General features: G+C 36.7%; 1 protein-coding gene across 2 annotated transcripts in view; it reads left to right on the top strand.

Annotated features, from left to right (window-relative positions):
- Positions 1-21,678, top strand: part of itpkb (inositol-trisphosphate 3-kinase B) — a 70,198-nt gene that overhangs the window by 31,930 nt on the left and 16,590 nt on the right. For both annotated transcript variants that reach the window (XM_056481040.1, XM_056481041.1), the window contains exons 3-5: positions 17,065-17,164; positions 17,395-17,608; positions 21,407-21,611. In XM_056481040.1, coding sequence (XP_056337015.1) covers positions 17,065-17,164; positions 17,395-17,608; positions 21,407-21,611 — 519 coding nt within the window. The remainder of the gene's footprint in view (positions 1-17,064; positions 17,165-17,394; positions 17,609-21,406; positions 21,612-21,678) is intronic.

Raw genomic sequence — 21,678 nt, 5'->3', positions numbered from 1 at the left:
AGTAAATAATATTTGACTAGATATTTTTCAAGACACTTCTATACAGCTTAAAGTGACATTTAAAGGCTTAACTAGGTTAATTAGGTTAACTAGGCAGGTTAGGGTAATTAGGCAAGTTATTGTATAATGATAGTTTGCTCTGTAGACTATTGAAAAATATAGCTTAAAGGGACTAATAATTTTGACCTTGATTTTGAATGTTTATAAAAATATTTAAAACTGCTTTTATTTTAGCCGAAATAAAAGAAATAAGACTTTCTCCAGAATAAAAAATATTATCAGACATACTGTGAAAATGTCCTTGCTCTGTTAAACATCATTTAAGAAATATTTAAAAAAGAAAAAAAATTCAAAGGGGAGATAATAATTCTGACTTCAACTGTATTTTTATGATTTCTTTGCTTTGCTTTTCATTTTAGCATTACATTTTAAGCAATTTTAGTTGTACATTTAGTTTTAAATGCATTTATTTAATTGGCAACTAGCTCACAAAAAGTTTTAGTACATAATTTTTCTGGTAAAGTTATTTCAAGTAACAAGTTATTTTAGTTTTATGGTTTTACAGTAGTTTGCTTAAAAATCTTAACCTTACATTGTTATGCAAATGGTTTTTGCATGCAAATATGGGACCCTGCCTAATCTGAATGCAAGTTACAAGGTCTAGAGAGGCTTGTTTACCAGCCATGATTTGACATTTTGTATCCAAGTGATTAAACTGATTAAAGCATTTTATGTGTTGGGTAAAATGGTTTTAAACTTAAAAGGTAAATAAATGATTATATCTTGCATGTTATTTTGCCATTATTATTTTAGTATTGCTGAGTATTCTGTTTTTTATTTACTATTATTACTTTATTATTATTATTACTTTATTTACTACTGTTATTTATTTTTTATTTGCTATTATTTTCTATTTTTATTAATATATATTTTTCATTTGGACCAGTTTAAATAATTTTGCTGTGAGTTTTTGTAATTTTTTTATGTTATATATTTTTATGATTTCTTTGCTTTTTATTTTATCTTGAATTTTTAGCAATTTTAGTTTTAAATATACTTATTTACTTGGCAGCTAGCTCACAAAGTTTTATAAAAATATTTTCTGGTAATGTTTGTTATATTTCAAGTGACAAAGGGTCAAACGAAAATCGGCACCCTGCCACTTTAGCTCTCAAAAGTTTTTTATGTAACAACGTTTCGACCTACATGATCTTCATCAGGTTAAACAAAACTGGAGAACTCAAGAAATAGTCAAGCTCTCTCTACACATCACATCTGCAAACAATAATCACACCAAACTACCAAGAAGCCAGAAAACAAGAGGGAGAAAAAACAAAAAACAAACACACACACACACACACACACACATACAGCAGAATACAGATTTCAGATCAAAATCCAAATTTAAAACTCTCAGAGACAAAATATTCAATGTGTAAATGTAAAACGCTTCCCTCTGCAATAAAAGGTCTATGCCACCTTTTTTCGGAACCTTTACTTGTTCAATGCCAATATATCGTAATGTCGAAAGATTATGTTTCAATGCATTAAAATAAACAGAAATAGGATTTTGTTGATCATTGAATCGTATATTACTTCTGTGTTCAGCAATTCGTGTCTTTTAAACACTGTGTTGTTTTAATGATATAAACTAAACCGCCATTATGAATCCTAGATGTGCGCACATTTCTGTTTCTTGTTATATTTCAAGTAACACAAGTTATTTTAATTTTAGTTTTTTTTTGTAACTAACAAACTACAGTAGTACTCTGTTAACCTTGGATTGGGAAAAGTATTTCTTTAAAATTCTTAATAGATTTCCTGTACAAGTTCTTAAACCTGAAATGAAAGACATACTTTGCTAATCTCAGTCTCATCTTTGGTCTACAACAGTCACAGGAATATTTCATTTATCATCAGGTTTCGGGAAAAAGGAAGTGGGTTTCTCACAAATCACCTTGGTGATGTCAAAACAAGGTGCTGACCTCATCCGAGTCTAAAACACTGCTGACCCTGTCCTTTACTTATTTAAACATTCAGATGACCGACACGCTTGACTAGCACACTGCAAGAAACCCAGTTAGTCAGAAACAAACTATTACTCTTTCGTTTACTGAAACCATTTATTTAAAACATTTTTAAGAGATAGTTCTCACAAAAGGGGTGGCATAGTGGCTCATGGGTTAGCACGGTTGCCTTTCACCAAGAAAGTCCCTGGTTCGACTCCAGCCTGAGCTAGAATGCAGAGTTAATGTGTTCAACCCCGTGTTCAACCCTTGATAAATATGTGTGCTGCTTGTTCAAACTACTTATTTAAAATGAATCAATACAGCAGGCGTCACCGTGGCTCAGTGGGTAGCACGATCGCCTCACAGCAAGAAGGTCGCTGGTTCGAGCCTCGGCTGGGTCAGTTGGCTTTTCTGTGTGGAGTTTGCATGTTTTCCCGTGGGTTTCCCCCGGGTGCTCCGGTTTCCCCCACAGTCCAAAGACTATATATGGATCTGTATAGTAAATACTGGCATCTGAAAGCACATGCTGGGAGATTTACTACTGATTACAGAAGTGGCTTTACTGACAAAATATGCATGACAGTTGCCTTTAATTAATCATGCAGCCAAACTATATTGCAACATAGACCCAAAATTATAGTTTGCATGTTTTCCCGTGGGTTTCCCCCGGATCTGTATAGTAAAAACTGGCATCTGAAAGCACATGCTGGGAGATTTACTACTGATTACAGAAGTAATCAGTAGTGTTTCAGTAGTGTAGTAAATCAAATAAGTACTAGACAGTAAATTATAGTGTGTACTGTATACATTTGTATATTTCAATTTTGAAATATGGTGATGTGATCCACATGCATTCTTCTACATATGCACTAAACAGTTTGAATATATTTATTATTATCTCTCGTTTCTTAATTAATGCTTGTTTACATACTTATCACTGCATTTCTATGAGTATATAGGTTGGTTTTCTTTATACTGAAGAAGTAAATTAGATATGTTATTATACACTTGTAATTGTTGGGCGTTCTCCCAAATTACATTATCATCCTTTTTACCTGTGCCTAGTGGAAATTATACCACTTGTTGGTAAATCTGTATTTTCTATTGTGAAGTGGTTGTGAAATAAACAAAATTGATTACAGTCTGTAACAAGTGAACACTGTTCAGGTTTGAGGTAGTTTAGATTTGTGGTTATTATCTATTTGTTTTGGCTGCTTATAATGTTTAATGGGTATTTATGCTGATTTTGTCATTTTTAGATAGTATTTTCTTAATGTATTGGATGAGACATTCCTTTTAAAATAAAGAATAGAAGAATAGGTTTTCAGATACAATCTCTAGAGTGAAATCCTGAATAGTAGTCATATAAGCCCTTTCCTTTTCTGTTTCAAACTCTCTGAATTCCAGGTGAGTTTGTAGAAGACTTAACATTTGCATTGCTCGTGGCCCTCGCAGGCCTGCCAGGGAGTTTCAATGCGGTGTCTGCACATTGAGCTTGGCCTACCAGCGTATTTGCATGAGCCAATTGTGCTTTTGAATGCTTTGTATGGAAACAAATGAGAAATTCGCATCGCCCTGCACTTTCCTTCACTCAAATTCCAGCGTACGTTGCGATTGCACGCAGGCACACTTGTGCATGGTCTTGCCGATATTTACCATGTCATCTTTCATTACGCACATCTGGAATTTCATCGTTCCCGTGTTCATTTTTTTCGCCACGTCGGTCATCCTGCTGGTCAAAACAGTACAGGTAATTGATTATGGTTTGCTTCGATTTCTAAGTATAGTTAGACTGCTATATAATATTCTATTTTAGTCATTAAATATTTATGCCTAACTTGATTTTACTATCAGCTATCAATATGAATTCAGAACTCTTAAGTTAGGTTTAAAAAAACAAATCTAAGAATTTATAGTAAAAAAACTGGCAGCTGTGGTTGCCAGAGTTTCCCCCTTAAAAATATGCTAGATACCACAAATGAAATTTCAACAGTACTGTATTTTACTCATTTTAGTGTTGTACACCAAGGTTTTGAAGTACTAACATCTACACATACACATACATTTGTTACACAGACTAAATCACAACCATAAGCATGTGGAACTGAGAACGTCATATATTAACCCAGTGGTCTTTTAACTTTTTTCGCAAGCAGAGAAAAATGCTAATATATAGAAGGTATAGAAGTACATAATAACTGATGAATAAAAACTGAAAAGTACCATAGTAATGTTAACAAAATATTTTTCATTTACCGTGTATATTAAGGAAACTGATTGTTAACCAGGCTAAAGTTTTTTTGTTTGTTTTTTTACAGTTTTATTCGGCCATTTTTACAGTATATGTTTTACCCCAATAAATCTTTACCAAGAAGCATGTTCATATGGCAAAAAGCCATAGAAATCCAGCTTCTAGCTGTTTGGATGGGTGCCTTTATCAGAATCAGAATCAGAATCAGAATCAGTTTTATTGCCAAGTGTGCTTCACACACACAAGGAATTTGTTTTGGCTACAGAAGCTTCCAGTGTACATAAAGTGACAAGTGACAACACAAAATAATCTGAAAAAATAAAATAATAATAATAAAAAATGATGAACATTAAACAGATGCGGTTAGTGAAGAAACCTGGATGTTGAGTTGTATGTACAGATTGTTATAAATATACAGGTTACAAGGTGCTGTGTACAAGTGCGAATGTAGAAAGTATTGCATTGTATATTGATATAAGGTGCTGTGTACAAGTGCGTATGAGAAAGTATTGCACATATTTATTGCACAGTAGGGGAATATTTAACTGTTCATAAGGTAGACAGCCTGAGGAAAGAAACTTTTCCTGTGTCTGGCTGTTTTTGTGCTTGGTGCTCTGAAGCGCCGACCAGACGGTAACAGTTCGAACAGGTAGTGTGCTGGGTGTGAGGCGTCCAGAGTGATTTTGCGAGCCCTTTTACTCACTCTGGAAGAGTACAGTTCTTGAAGTGTAGGAAGGGTAGTGCCAGTGATTCGTTCAGCAGTCCGGACTATTCGCTGTAGTCTACGGAGGTCAGTTTTGGCAGCTGAGCCGAACCAGACGGTGATTGAAGTGCAGAGGATGGATTGGATGACAGCTGAGTAGAACTGTACGAGTAGCTCCTGTGGCAGGTTGAACTTCCTCAGCTGACGAAGGAAGTACAGTCTCTGCTGGGCTTTCTTCACAATAGAGTCTATATGAGTGTCCCACTTCAGATCCTGAGAGATGGTGGTGCCCAGGAACCTGAATGACTCTACTGCAGCCACAGTGCTGTTCATGATGGTGAGTGGGGGGAGTGCAGGGGGGTTTCTCCTGAAGTCCACTATCATCTCCACTGTTTTGAGCGTGTTCAGCTCCAGGTTGTTGTATCTGCACCATAACGCCAGCCGCTCCACCTCCTGTCTGTATGCAGACTCGTCACCGTTCTGGATGAGGCCGATAACAGTAGTGTCGTCTGCAAACTTAATGAGTTTGATGGAGGGGTCTTTTGCAGTGCAGTCGTTGGTGTACAAGGAGAAGAGCAGTGGAGAAAGAACACATCCCTGGGGGGCACCAGTGCTGATGGTGCGGCTGTCGGATGTGATTTTGCCCATTCTGACTAGCTGCTGTCTATCTGTCAGAAAGCTGGTGATCCATTGACAGACAGAGCTAGGAACAGAGAGCTGGGCCAGTTTGTACTCAAGCAGTGATGGGACGATGGTGTTAAAGGCAGAACTGAAGTCCACAAACAGAATCCTTGCGTAGTTCCCTGGTTTGTCCAGATGTTGTAGGGTATAATGCAGTCCCATGTTGACTGCATCATCCACAGACCGGTTTGCTCTATAGGCGAACTGCAGGGGGTCCAGCAGGGGTCCAGTGATGTCCTTCAGATATGCTAGCACCAGTCTTTCGAATGACTTCATGGCCACAGATGTTAAGGCCACAGGTCTGTAGTCATTGAGTCCTGTGATCTTTGGCTTCTTTGGGATTGGGATGATGGTGGAGCGCTTAAAGCAGGATGGAACTTTGCGCTGTTCCAGTGATCTATTGAAGATATGGGAGAAAATGGGAGCCAGCTGGTCAGCGCAGGTTCTCAGACAGGCTGGTGAGACACCATCTGGCCCTGGTGCTTTCCTTCTCTTCTGTTTACTGAAGATCTGACGCACATTTTCCTCACTGATCTGAAGAGCAGGGGGGGGGAGGAAGATGGCTGGAGGTGTTGATGGCTGTGTAGGGCGATGGTCCGGGCTGTGTTGATGTGGTGTTGATGGCTGTGTAGGGAGATGGTCCGGGCTGTGTTGATGTGGTATTGATGGCCGTGTAGGGCGATGGTCCGGGCTGTGTTGATGTGGTGTTGATGGCTGTGTAGGGAGATGGTCCGGGTGGGTGTGAGGTGTCTGGTCATAGGTGTCAAACCTACAGTAGAACATATTCAGCTCGTTTGCAATATGTTTATTGCTGTCGATACTGGGGGACGGTGTCTTGTAATTAGTGAAATCTTTTAAGCCTCTCCACACTGATGCAGGGTCGTTAGCTGAAAACTGGTTTTGCAGCTTTTTGGCATAGCTTTTCTTAGCCACAGCAATCTCCTTTGTCAATGTGTTCCTGGCCCGATTGTACAGGATCCTGTCACCACTCCTGTAAGCATCCTCTTTGGCCTGACGAAGCTGTCTGAGTTTTGGTGTGAACCATGGTTTATCATTGTTAAATGACAAGTAGGTCCTGGTAGGGATGCATAACTCCTCACAGAAACTGATGTATGATGTTACAGTCTCTGTGAGCTCGTCCAGATCTGTGGCTGCAGCTTCAAAAACATCCCAGTCAGTGCATTCAAAACAGGCTTGTAAGACCTGCTCTGTGTCGTTGGTCCATCTCTTGACAGTCCTTAATACTGGCTTAGTAGTTTTAAGTTTTTGCCTGTAAGTTGGTATAAGATGAACCAGGCAGTGATCGGAGAGTCCTAGAGCTGCTCTGGCGACGGAGCGATATGCATCCTTTATTGTGGTGTAGCAATGGTCCAAAATTTTATTGCCTCTGGTGGGGCATGTAATGTGCTGTTTGAATTTAGGCAGCTCATGTGTGAGTTTTGCCTGATTAAAGTCCCCAAGTATGATAAAAGCAGAGTCCGGGTGTTGTTGTTCTGTCTCTGTGATCAGATCAGCCAGCTGTTGCAGTGCAGTACTCACGTGTGCTTGCGGTGGAATGTAAACACAGACGAGAATGAACGAGGAAAACTCTCTTGGTGAATAAAACGGCTTACAGTTAATGAAAAGCATTTCCACATCAGGACAGCACATCTTCTTTAACACAATTACATCCGTACACCACCTTCTGTTGATGTAAAAGCATGTCCCACCACCGCGCGTTTTGCCCGTTGACTCCGTATCGCGATCTGCTCTGTACAGCTGAAAGTCCGGTAGGTTTAATGCGCTGTCCGGAATGGCTTCGTTTAGCCAGGTTTCCGTGAAACACAGGACAGCAGAGTTGTTAAAGTTCTTGTTTTTGCATGTGAGCAGAAATAGTTCGTCCATTTTGTTAGGAAGAGAGCGGAGATTCGCCAGGTGAATGCTGGGCAGCGCCGTTCTGAAGCCGCGCTGTCTTAGCCTGACGAGCGCGCCGGCTCGCTTCCCACGCTTGCGCGTCTTGTAGCGTTTCCACAATGCGGCTGCTCCGCCGACTACAATGTTCCGCAAAACGCCACAAAAATCAAAATCCAGTTCTTGATTAGTTGGTGTGCACTGCCGAATGTTCAGCAGCTCGTCCCTGGTGTAACTGATCGTGTTTGACAAACATAAAACAGGACAGACTAACAAAAACAGTGCAAACACTGGAGAGCCCCCCGCCGAAGCGGCCATCCGCGGCGCCATCTTTACAATCTGAAAGCTCAATACAAGGTACACTTTGAGAAAATAAGATGTGAAAGAAAATAACATTCTATGTGATGTAGATCTGTTGTTTTATACCAGGGGTTCTCAACCTCGGTTTTGGAGGTCTAAGAGATTTTAGCTCAAAAATCTGCAGGACACCAGACCTCCAGGACCGAGTTTGAGAACCCCTGCTTTATAATATAATTTTTACCTGACCGCGTCTCTCTGAACTACTCCTATATTATCCTGCAAGCTTTCCAGCTGTTTTGTTTTCCCACATCCTGAACATTTCCATCACTGCAGAAATGTCTCTCAGATTCACTTTGTCTTTTCACTGAACTTTTATTTGTGTAGTTGCGGAGGTCTTCAGATCTGAATGTCTGGTAAACACGACCCGTCCATCAATCTTAATGTTTTTAAGTGCTTTCAGAAGTGGCCCAAAACCACACCACACCATCAGCATCTGTTTTACGTCAGATACTGCAGTATGAACCTGAACCTCTGCATGCTGTTTTCTTTAACAGATTAGACCTCCATCACATTCGGTAATATTAGTTCTGTTGGAAAAAATTTTCGGAAATCATTTGGGTTAACTTTACCTATTTTTTCTTCACAGTAAGGTATAATAAAAGTTATGTATAATAATAGTATGCATCAGCATTATTATAACCACAACTATGAAACTGGCAGAAAACAGTAATAATAATAATAAAAAAATGTCAGAAAAAACATATTATTATTATCATTATTTAAATGTATCCATTATTAAACGTCGTTCATTTTCATAATAATAGTTTATTTGTAAACCAGTTTTGCCATTACATTTGCAAATGCATGTTATAAGCAAACAAGTTTGCGCAAACTCCTACTGTGAATGGAGTTGCTTAGGGACACTTAAAACACTGTTATCAGTGTTGATCACATGCAAAAGAAATTTGGTTTGACAATCGCACAAAATCATAACACATTCTCACGTACTGTTCACTTTGTGAGTGTTAAAGGGTTAGTTCAACCAAAAATTGTATTAAAATCACACACCATCATGTTGTTCCAATCGCCTGAGACCTGTGTTCATCTTTGAAACACAAATTAGATGAAATCAAAGAGCCTCTAATCATTCTTATACAGCAACAATTTGAAGACATTAAACTAAAAATTCCATGTGCACTCAAAAAAAGACATTTGTTGTTTGCTCAAACTGCGTACTTAAAATGAACTGAAATAATACAATTCGTGAGGTTTTTGGGACAACTTAATTGTTTTATGTTCAATCCACTTAAATTTGTAAAAACTAATTGGTTAACTTAATTTACCCAACACAAATCGATAGTGTGGCAATATTTGCAGTGTGACTTCAGTAATCATTCGAAACTCCAAGAACACTTTTGTGAAACAAAAAACTGTAAATACAACTTTGTTTGCCTTTTCTTCCTCGTCAGGTCAGGGTATGTATGCACAGTACATTGCCATTAAAGCCTGAAACGCAAAATGCAAGTGATGTACTACCCATAGTAAACCCGCAACCTGACCTAAAGGCAAACAAAGTCACTTTTAAAGTTTCTTTGGGGGGTGAGGGGGCACAAAAGAGTTTTCAGAGCTTTGTATAACCACAGTTGAACCAATGAAGTCAACGTTTGACTAGGCATGGGACGATAACCATTTTCAAGGTTTGGAAAAGCCAAGGTTTTAAAACCATCAAAATTTTCTGCAATACCGTTCCTAAGGTATGTGTACGATTTTTTATTTACTTTTTTTATTGTTGTTTTTAGGACAACCGTATCTTCAGAAGAAAAGATGCCATTTAAAATAGTAAAAAATCTTTTTTTAAACAAATGATGGAAGTAGTCAATAATTCATTTAGCCTGACATGTTTACTGTACCAAAATATTAAAAATGTTTCTCAAAATAAAATATACTCTCTTCAAAAGCAAAAAAAAGTTTTTCTTTTTTGCCCAGACATTTAAAAAGAATATATTTTAGAGCAGTGATCACAATACAGAGAAACTGTGATATGTTTATCCGAGGTTATCATACCGTCAGAACCTTATACCAGCCCATGTCTACACTTGACAAGATTTTTGGTTCCTTTACTAGACTTTGACCATCTTGGGACTATTGCTTTATGAATGATGAAAGCCTCTTAAAGATTCCAACTTTGAACATTTATGGAAAGTTTATGATTTATGTCTATGGAGGGTCAGAGAGCTCTCGTATTCAATAATAATAATAATAATAATAACAACAATAATAATTGGCAGCAAGATGCCGCAGTGGGTAGCATGATCACCTCACAGCAAGAAGGTTGCTATTGAGCCTCAGCTGGGTCAGTTGGCATTTGTGTGTAGAGTTTGCATGTTCTCCTCATGTTGGCGTGGGTTTCCTCCGTGTGCTACGGTTTCCCCCACAAGTCCGAAGACATGTGCTATAGGTGAATTGGGTAAGCTAAAAAAAAATGGCCGTAGTGTATTTGTGTGATTGAGAGTGTATGGGTGTTTCCTAGTGATGAATTGCAGCTAGAAGGGCATCCACAGTGTAAAACATATGCTGGCGGTTGGCGGTTCATTCCTTTGTAGCAACCTCTGATGAATAGAGACTAATAAAGCAAAGTAGTCCACTTTATGTTTTACAATTATTATAGATGTTTTAAGGCTTTAAAACCCCTCACTACACACTTTTACACTTTTCTAATACAGACATTAACATTTTCACATGTGTTTAAACACTCTCAAAGTTCAAACCTTTGTAGAAAAATAAGTCCAGCATTATAGAATGAAACCAAGCATCAGTTTTCAGGCCTAAACATTTATCTGAAAAGATTTATTTATTCCGTAATGGCATCCTACAGCCATGTAACTTCTACCTTTAGCAGCATGTCCAGAAGTATTTAAGAAGTAATTAAACACGCAAATTCTTGTCATGACTGTTGGCCATTTATACAAGGTCTCATACTGAAGCTTCACACTCTCACAGCTACAGTATTATTAACGTCAGCAGCCCTTGACTTTCTCAAGCAATGGTTGTGACCTGTGGATCGTTGAGTTTCCACAATGCACTCTAGAGACCCCAGTAGAGGGAGGACGAGGGACATAAAAGGGGGCACCAAAAACACACCAGCGTTTACAGACACACCACCGCTCTTTAACAGCATCTTAAGGGAGAGAGGAAAGGTTTTCGTCCACTGGAGCAGAACAGGACAACCTTCATGTGACAGATAAAACTCATGCTGCTTGCAGATTATGGTTCATACCTTTTATGGGCTTCTTTCTAGACTAAATTAAATCAGATCTCCACAGGGAGTAATGTCTAGCTTACAGAAATAGTTCAGCCAAAAATGAAACTTCTTAAACATGTTTGACTTTACTTTTGTTATATGTGAATATGGGCTGGTGTGTGAGGCTCCAAAATGACAAAAACGGCTACAAAGTTGTCATAAATGTGATCCATGTTGTTCATTTAAGAGTTTGCATATGGAATGGACTAAATATGTTCAGTGCAAAATCTTGACATCCACTTCGTTCATCTTGAATTGACATCCAGTCTGTGAAAACGTTCTGTTTAACGTTCATTCAGGCAAATATTTTCAATGAATCATTTGATTGCCGTACTTTAGCAACATGGATTGAATGAACTGTTCACAAATCAAACTGATTGAGGAGCCAGAATTAACTCACTGATCTTGAGCATATTCAGGATAGCTGCTGATATTTGATATTTATATATCCAAGTTTTTCTTTGGGAAAAAAAAACATAAATATTACATGGATATCAACCACATAATTATATATATAATTTTATTAATATTATATATAATATTAATTATAATATTATTTGGGGGGGGGGGGGGGGTGATTATGTGTGTGTGTGTGTGGGTGATTATGTGTGTATCCCAGTAGTACTGGGTGGTTCATTCCACTGTGGTGACCCCTGATGAATAAAGGTAGTAAGCCGAAGGAAAATGAATGAATGGACTATGTGTGTATGTACAGGTTTTGGTGGTTTACAAGGACAGAATTTGAATAATGAAACCGGTATAACATAGTTATACTCTATAAAGGTGATTTAAGAGGACATGCCTTGTGTCCTCATAATTCAAAATGGTTAATAATCATACTTTTACGGCGTCTTTATGGGTTAAAATTTGTCATTGGTTTCCTGTGAGGGTTAGATTCAGAAGTAGGGGTGGGGAGGAGCTATATAATAAGTTTTTATAGTATAAGTGCATTTTACCTAGAGAGAGTCCGTGTAAACCAGGGGTGTCCAAACTCGGTCCTGGAGGGCCGGTGTCCTGCAGATTTTAGCTCCAACTTGCCTCAACACACCTGCACGGATGTTTCTAGAAAGCCTAGTAAGTGCTTGATTAGCTAGCCCAGGTGTGTCTGATTGGGGTTGGAACTAAACTTTGCAGGACACCGGCCCTCCAGGACCGAGCATGGACATGCCTGGTTTAAACCATCAGTACAAAAATGTGTGTGTTATATATTTTCTATGTAATTTAATTGAATTAATAAGTTAAAAGTTTACTATAGAGCTGATGCTAATAGCCTAGAGGTACTCATGGTCAACAGAGTTCGATTCCCAGTTTAAAGTTCTTTGTTGATCCTGTTCCTCTCTCTGGTACCCACACTTTTCTCTCAACTCTTATATAATAATAAAAAAATTATAATAATTAACAGTTACCACTGGAATAAGGTAATATTGACATTTTAAATCAGGGGTGTCCTGCTGAGTTTAGCTCCAACACACCTGAGTTTTGCTTCAACACACCTGCCAGGAAGTTTCTAGTATATCTAGGAAGAGCTTGATTAGCTGGTTCAGGAGTGTTTGAATAGTGTTGGAGCTAAACTCTCCAGGACACCGGCCCTTCAGGACCGAGTTTGGACACCCCTGCCTTAAAGGGATCTTTTCATTTTTGTCTTTTTTACTCTTATTTACTCTTTTATTTGTAAACTTCACGGTAAAAAAAATCCGTTATTTTATGTTTTTTTTTCCAGCAGCTGGGGTGCCGGAAAAACCCCCCGTAAAATAACGGCTGTTAAATCACAGACATTTACTGTAAAATAACAGACAGTAAATTACATCAATTTACCGGAAATTTAAATGTTAGTAAATTTCTGTAATTTACTTTTTGTTATTTTACGGTAAATGTACGGATTTAATAGCCATTTTTTAAACGTTTTTTTTCCCCGGCACCCCAGCTGTCGGAAAACCCCCCCGTAAAATGACGTATTTTTTTACAGTGTTGCAAAATAGTTTTTTTTTTTCTTTTTCAGATGATAGGTTTGTTTTTAATTAATACATTTATTTTAATTTTATTTTGAGGGGATAGTGGAACTAATATTTTAAAAAGTTTAGGAAAAAAGTGTTTATAGGTGTATGAGGTCTTCAATTTTAGAAACAAAAGTATCACATGGCCTCAGAAAGCTTGTCATTTTGGAGCTTGACAATATAGCCTTCATTTAATGGTTGGAAAGCACTCAATGTTAACTAACAGAATTAAACATAAAATAAAATGAATAAAAAATAAACTTTCAATTAGTTCATATTAGGGTTGCACTGTTTACCGTTACTATGGTAGTATCGCGATATATGGCTCCAAAATACTTTCGGTGCCACTGTTGTTTTATAAATTGTAGTATAGTCATTAATGGTTTACCTACAATAGATAATGTTGCATGTGGAAAAGTCATTAAAATGCTCACAGGCTTGTGCAACAATCGAGCATTTTATTTTAATAGTCTGTGGAGCCCTTTAAGGTTGCAAAACTGTAAAATTTGCACCTTTTATGGTAGCCTATTGCACGTTTTCTAAGGCTTCAGTTCACATCTGAATCGGTTTATTTCTGTTCCTGGTAATGTGATTTAGTAGCTACAACAACCTTGACAATCTCTTTAAAAGAACCACTCACAAAGTGAAATTTTGAATTAGTTTGGATTGTTACCTGATAAGACAGATTTTTTTAAAATGAAAAACCCCAAAAAGCACCAGGAAACATTGAAACAAGTTTTGACCATCTCATTTAGCCTAATTTTGTTGGAAAAAATGCTCTTTTTGTAACAAATTTCATTTGGTATAATTTGTATCTTTATTTTAATGTATGTTTTGTTGGTCAGTTATCTACAAAATAAACAAAAAGAATGAATACATTTTAGGTGAAGTAAGGTGCAAATAATACTTTTCGGCCTTAAGGGAATTATAAATTACATTCAAGTAGGCCAATTTTACCATAAAATATAGTATTTCTGACAATTTTCTTTATAATTCGAGTTCTGAATTACAGTATCGCAATACTCCTTGGTATCGTAATACTTAAGCTGGTATAGTATCATAAGATTAATTAATAGTATCACGACAACCCTAGTTTATATTTTTTATATAGTTTACGATTGTTTAATCAAAATGCATGAAAAACACACTTTGTGGCTTGTGTTTGTTTGCCAGACGGGTTTTCTAAATTTGTGGTTATAGTGTGACTCTTCCTGGGAGAGCTGGCTCAAAACCTGCTTCTGCTGGGGGAGAAAGAGAGAGGCTTCCCTGGTCACCCGAGGAAACCCCTTGTCCATTACTGCGAACCAGTAAAGAATGTGTTTACCATGCCAGATCTCAGTCAAGGACATTTAGTGAAGTGGAATAACAGTGTAATGGCTCAACAGAGCAGCTCCTCCTGAACTGGAAAACAGCCTGCTTTCTGCTGTATGACCAAATAGAGAAAGAACATTCTGAGGGGCTTCCTGGTGAAAATTCTGCAAGATTCCCTACTCATTTGCAGTGTTTATAGTGAATCTGAATGTACAATATGTTGGTATGAATATAAATCTCTGACATAGAGCTCTTCACTGTGCTGCGTAAACAATGTTATCAGCCTTGACTGGTGTAGGAGTGCCAGCAAACGTATGGAAATACATGCAAAAGGCTTGTTTGTTTATTCTCCCGCATATTGTGTGCTGGTTTGGGCTTTGTTGTAGGGAAATTAACCCCAACTGCCAAATGCCATTATATAAGTAATTACTCATTTTCCTTCAGGCACTTACAAATATATACACACATACTCAAACACACAACTATAAATCGCAAATCCAGAAAAGTGTAATAGTATATATATATATAGAGAAAATTCTGCTACTGATGAGATATCTTCCAAATTTGAAATACAAATGCTGTCATGTCAGCCGATTTAAATGTTATCACTCGATTGAATGGGTGTTATCAGTGGTTATCAGCTGATAGATATGGGCCAGTAGGGGCCTTCTGCGCCTACTAGTACTAGTGAATGATAATAGCATTCTGAGCCTACTAGTGGGCACAGAATGCCCCTACTGACCCCTATCCACTGATAACGCCCATTCAATCAAATGATTCGAATCTGGTGGTCATGTAAAGGATTGTTTTGCATAAAATAACAAAACAACATGTGCCATAGTTTTGGACAAGAAATCAATGTTTGGTTGAATAGTTCTGATTTTCAATAGAAATATATGAAAACATTTAAATAGCTGGAATAAAATTTACACATGATCATGGTCAAAAATCTTTAATGTGTCGTCAAAAGCCATAAAAAATGCAAATTGCAAGAAAATGCTTAAGTTTACGAGCTTAAATCTCTTGAACTTGCACTCTAAATATTCAAATAAAACTGCAAAACAAACTTTTTACTAAGGAAGAGTTTTTTTGATTTTTATATTTTGTACTTTCACACTTTCTTGCACTATTTATAAACTTTTTTTGTACTCTAGATTAGAGCTTTAATCAGGCCATTAAAGTTAGTCCCGAGACCGACAGAATTCGGACCACACCTGACAAGTACATTTTGATTGACAGCTTTTTAAAAGCTCGAAGCCGTTTACAGCCAGACATTATTCAAATGTGCACATGCACACAGCTCTTTTGCCTTTTTTCAAGAATAAGTCGTTTATACGTGTTTTAACATTTATTCATAATAGGCCACTTAGAAGTTGAAACAAAGAAATAAAATCAGTCCTCTGTAACATCGTAACATCTCAACACTGTAAATAGGCCTAGGTACATACACTTGTCCTTTAAATTGGCCAACACACCAATAAAAATAAGTCTTTCTTAACAAATTAACTTTAGGTGGAATTATGATGGGTATTTGGCAATAGCGAAATTAAGATAAAGGCTCGGTGGGATTTGTTTCGCCACTTCTCTTCACAATCTGGCCTTAAGGTGACAGCGAAGCTGAATAATTAAAGAGTAATGCCAATATTAGCCTATATACTCTGTCTACATTATGCATTTATGATTTACTTAATATTTACTTATAACTTTAAAATCCTTTACTCATCAAGATTAGGCTACCGTGTTTTTGTGGAGGAACATTATTGAATCTACTGTAAATGACTTTAGCGCAGTCCTGCACTCACCGATGGTAGATCCAGCAGCACTGAACACCCTTTCACTGCTTCTGCTACTGGCCGGGATGCATAATACTACTGATCTGGCTAATTTTTGGGTAGGATTGTGTGTTCAACAATGAATGAATGAAACATCCATTTCATTTTCCATGACAGCGGTTTCAATGTAGCGAGTGACCTCATCGTTTTCTCTGTCAGCTTGCTGTACATTTTCCCTCTCCACAAAATTCGTTCTCTGTGTTTCACCTTTGCAGGGATGGGTTTTGATGTTGTAACAAATGATTTGCTTACTTTCTCATGCTAATCGAAATGCATCACATGCCCGTTCATTTAACCCTGTCTAAAATTATAGAAATTAAGCCCCAACCTGTCGGATCCCGTCGGGTTTGGGCAAAGATCTACATCTCTACTCTAGATAACTGTGTAGAGATTTTTATTCCTGCTTTCTTCTTTTATCCATTTGGATCTACTTAAAAGTCTGTTACTTAAGACATCTGGTGCAGTGCCATTTCTTACTCTGTACTTTATCCTGAACAGTTGTCAGAATAATTTTGTAATATTCTAAGGATCTTTATTGTCACTTTTGTACCTTTAAAAGAATTAAGGCTGAATAAATCATTAACTTACTGCTTGGACAAAAATAAAAACTTCGATAGTAACGAAAAAAAGTTTACAAATTATTTTATTATTATTATTATACATAAAATTACATGCATAATAATAATAAAAAGCTTTAACAGCATTCTTGCTCTTTGAAATAATCTTTACATCACTTGCATTTAAATGGTTTTTAATGTAAAGTCGTCTTGCTTGATTTTTGTCTCCAAACAGCATAAATCATGGAAGAAGATCAAGAACATGGTGCACTGGTCCCCATTTGTGATGTCCTTCAAAAAGAAGTACCCTTGGATCCAGCTGGCTGGCCACGCAGGTACAGCCACAATATATTAAATTCAAATGAGTTCAATTCAAGTTTACTTTTCACAATAATCATCATTCCAAAGCAGCTTTACAAAAGGGGAACGCTATTACATTACAGTCAAAATCAGAAAAGTTAAGGAGTTGTGTAAAGGGTGGACAGAGAAAGAAGATGTAGATGTGGCATAACTTTTTATCAATCTGAGCCAGTAAATTCTAAAAATGCCATACTCTTCTCCTCAGGCAATTTCAAGGCAGGGGCGAATGGCCGCATCCTGAAGAAACACTGTGAGTGTGAGCAGCAGTGTCTGGACAGGCTGATGAGAGATGTGTTAAAGCCCTTCGTTCCTGCTTATCATGGAGATGTGGAGAAGGATGGAGAGAGGTACAATCAGATGGAGGACTTGCTGGCTGATTTTGACCTTCCTTGTGTTATGGACTGCAAGATGGGCATTAGGTATGTTTGCTGAGATTGTGAGAATCAGACTTAACTATCAACTAGTCAGTTTTATTGTCAATTCAACCACATGTACAGGACATTCAGAGAATCGAAATTCTGTTACTCTCAGACCCTAGGTGCCTAACATATAATATAAATACAAAAAGTAGAGTTTTAGAAAGAATTTACAATAAAAACAATTATACTTAGAATGTAATCTAAAAATATACATAAATGTAATATCCACTAGGTGACTTGATGGTAAATGCATTTTCCCGCTCTAGTCTGTCATACTTTTAGTTGAGTTTATTGTTCAGAAGACTGCTCAAATTTGAATGTTTAGAGCCATTCACAAAAAACATGATATATATACAGTTGAATTCAGAATTATTAGCCCCCCTGTTTATTTTTCCCCTAATTTCTGTTTAACAGAGAGAAGATTTTTTTAAACATTTCTAAACATAATAGTTTTTTATTTCTAATAACTGATTTATTTTATCTTTGCCATGATGACAGTAAATAATATTTTACTAGATATTTTTCAAGACACTTCTATACACCTTAAAGTGACATTTAAAGGCTTATAAGGTTGATTAGGCAGGTTAGGGTAATTAGTCAAGTTACTGTATAACGATGGTCTTTAGACTATCAAAAAAAATTGCTTAAAAGGGCTAATAATTTTGACCTTAAAATGTTTTTTTTTTAAATTGTGCTGCTTTTATTCTAGCCGAAATAAAAAAAAAAGATTTTCTCCAGAATAAATTTTTTTTTTGACATACTGTGAAAATTTCCTTGCTCTTTTAAACGTCATTTGGGAAATATACAAAATAAAACAAAAAACAAAGGGGGGCTAATAATTCTGACTTCAACTTTATATGTGTGCTAATAAATAATTTGTTAAAATCACCTATTTAGTAACCACCTAAGCAGAATAGAGATTATCCAGAAAACCATAGCAACCATACAGCAAAACTACAAACCACTTCAACCACCTTACACCCACACTCAGAACCTAGAATCCTTTTAAAAAATGCTGAGCAATATTCCATATCATCTTTGCAACCGCTCTATGACTGTATACCCTTAAAACCTTAAAGTTTGAGGGAAAAGAAAACCTTTACTTGCATTACACTGGCGCTTTGAGTGATAAAATTACCAAAACTGAAAGAGCCATAATTAAAACAAAATAGATTTTTTAAAGTGACAGAAACACATTGACTAAGCTAATTTTAAAGAGGACCTATTTTGCCCATTTTCATAAGATGTATATTAATAATAAGATAGCCCTAGAGTGTGTATGACCTTATAAATATAGATTTTTGTGTAATAGCTCCCCTTTAAAATGAAATCTAAAAAAAAAAAGCTAAATCAAAATATGAATTATTAATATAATTGTTAAAAAATGACAATGTGTTGTGGTGTATTCTGCATAGAAGTTACTGAAAATAGTTTGTCTCTTCTGTATAACACACAGACAGTATAGTACACAGCGAGCTGAATCTATTACTCACTAATAAAAGCAAAATTCCCCTCTTTGCAAAAATGAAATCTTCTTCATCTTTTCTTATCTCACACTTGTGCAACATCATGTCCACTGACTTAAAACATCCTGCATGTTATTTTAAAATGAATAGTTCTATCGACCCATTACTTGCACAGATGTTATACATTCCAAGCAGCTGTGAAGATGAACAAGTGCTTCACTCCTCAGAGACGGAGCAGAAGATCAGCTCTATCACCTAACCCGCTGAAGGAAAGTTGTTGCGAGAAGACATTAATACACATCCACCATCCCTCAGCACAGTTTTTCCCTACTCTCACAGCTCGGCTTTCTCATCTCTGATGTTCCTGGGACGCTCTGTTTGCTGTTGCAAGCCTGACCGAATCACGGCAGCGACCATGGACAAATATAGAGATAACCAGATGGTCAGGATATTAACAGAACCTCTGCTTGGCCTGTCCAAACAAAACAATGCAACGCTTTCAGATTCGCACACACTTCTTCTCCGTTTCTTCCTCTGTTTCCAAGTGAAGTGAAGTTGATGAATAAACGGACGATAAATATTTAGTTGCCATCACTACAGCCAATACATTTTAAGGAATTAGTTGACTTTACTTTAAAAAGTGAGTAAACCCATTGCCTTAAAATTAAGTAAAAGAATAATTCTAAAAATAAAGCAAAATTACAATGGGTTTGCTCACTTTAAGTAAAGTCAAGGTAACATGATATTAAGGCAATGATTTTACTTGCTTTTTACAAATCTCATATTAATAATTTAAACAATATAATGATCTCTTACTAATCTTTTTAATGTAACGCATGTGTAACGCATTCCCCAGCAATGCATTACTGTATTCTAATTAGATTTTTGAGGAACGCAGTCATGTAAGGAATTACATTTTAAATTTGTGTAATTTCATTACAGTTACTAAAGTCAGTGAAATTACGTTACTTAAGTTACAAATATAGTTTTTAAAAGAAAAAAGCTTCTTTTAAATCACGTTTTCCACTGCAACGTCAGTTAATAAGCATGCACTAATAGCTGGAGATTTAAATAGCTAGAGAACGTGAGCTGACATGGCTGCTGATGAGAGCGGTTACTTTTTCAAGTGGAAATACAGACATCACTTAGATTTCATTGAGCGTTTTTTGCTGTAAAATGCAGTCTATGTCCAGTCTCTGGAGAACTTTCGACTACATTTGTTCAAGCATTTTAATAGAAAGTATTCTATGACAATACTCGTCATCAAGGAGGACACCGGCATCCAAAAACACGACAGCCCAACTTAACCTAAACAGTCTAAATTGTATTTTTGTGCAGGATCGGGAGTGAAGGTATCTTCTGAATGTGAAGAGATACGTATCTGCTTATGGGGCCGTTCACATATTGCGGTTTTTGTGCCCGCAAGTTTATTATTTCCAATGGAGGTGCGCATATTGGTAGCGCATATTGCACGCGCTCGCAATTTCCAGGCTGACCCAAATAAAAACCCAGAGTCACGTATATATACACATTGATGTAGACTGATTACTTCAGACTAACACAGAACATTCAAACACTGCAGTGCTTCTTTATATTATGGATGTCAATAGTTACAGGTATCCAGTTTTCTTCTAAATGTCTTCTTTTGTTAAAAAAAAAAAGAGAGAGAAACCAGTTTGGAACAACTGAATGATGAGAGAATTTTAAGCTTTGGGTGAACTCTTTAAGTCTTTTGAATATGTAAAGCTGCTGTGAATGTCAACCCATTGTAATGTTATTCAGTAAATATTAAATTACTGAGAGCTGCAGTTTATTTTGTGTTTGTATACGTATATTTAATATGTTTTAAAAGTAACTTTAAAAGTAAAGTAATTAGTAATCTGATGACTTTTTACATGAAGTAATTAGTAATGTAGTTGTAGTCCAGTAGTAGTCAGTAATTTGTAATCTATTACTTTTTTAAAGTAACTTACCCAACACTGGATGTAACAAAACATCCTAAATCCTAAAACAACAGTTAAATAAGTTCTTTAACAGTTTAAATATTACAAAAGCTATCATACATACGTTATATTTGCTAATTAATATTTCTATGGAAGAATTCATATTTCTTTTTTTTGTCTTTGCCATGAACATAAAACATCATAATTAATGCAAAACATTCTAAAATGTATGATTTAAACCTGGAAGTAAAGTGAAATAAATATAGTTTCCAAGCCTTCTATCTAATAGGATGCATGAGAGCCCGTATTAGGAATTTCAACGTTTGATGATTCAACGCATGCATTGAATTCAGGAAATCTGAGTGATATTATTTACTCTTCTTTTGCAGGACATATCTGGAAGAGGAGCTGACGAAAGCCAGGAAGAAGCCTAGTTTGAGAGCCGACATGTACCAAAAGATGATCGAGGTGGACCCGGATGCTCCCACAGAAAAGGAGAATGAACAGAAAGCGGTCACTAAGCCGAGGTACATGCAGTGGAGAGAAACCATCAGCTCCACCGCCACGCTCGGCTTCCGCATTGAGGGCATCAAGGTAAAAATCTTTGAGGGTAATTTGGTGTTTGATGCTTCCTTTAGAAACCCGAGTAAAGACATGAGGT

The sequence above is a fragment of the Danio aesculapii genome, chromosome 20 (assembly GCF_903798145.1).
Source record: "Danio aesculapii chromosome 20, fDanAes4.1, whole genome shotgun sequence".
In the NCBI taxonomy this organism is placed as follows: domain Eukaryota; kingdom Metazoa; phylum Chordata; class Actinopteri; order Cypriniformes; family Danionidae; genus Danio; species Danio aesculapii.
The sequence above is the reverse complement of the archived record's forward strand: the minus strand, read 5'-3'. Positions and strand labels throughout refer to the sequence as shown.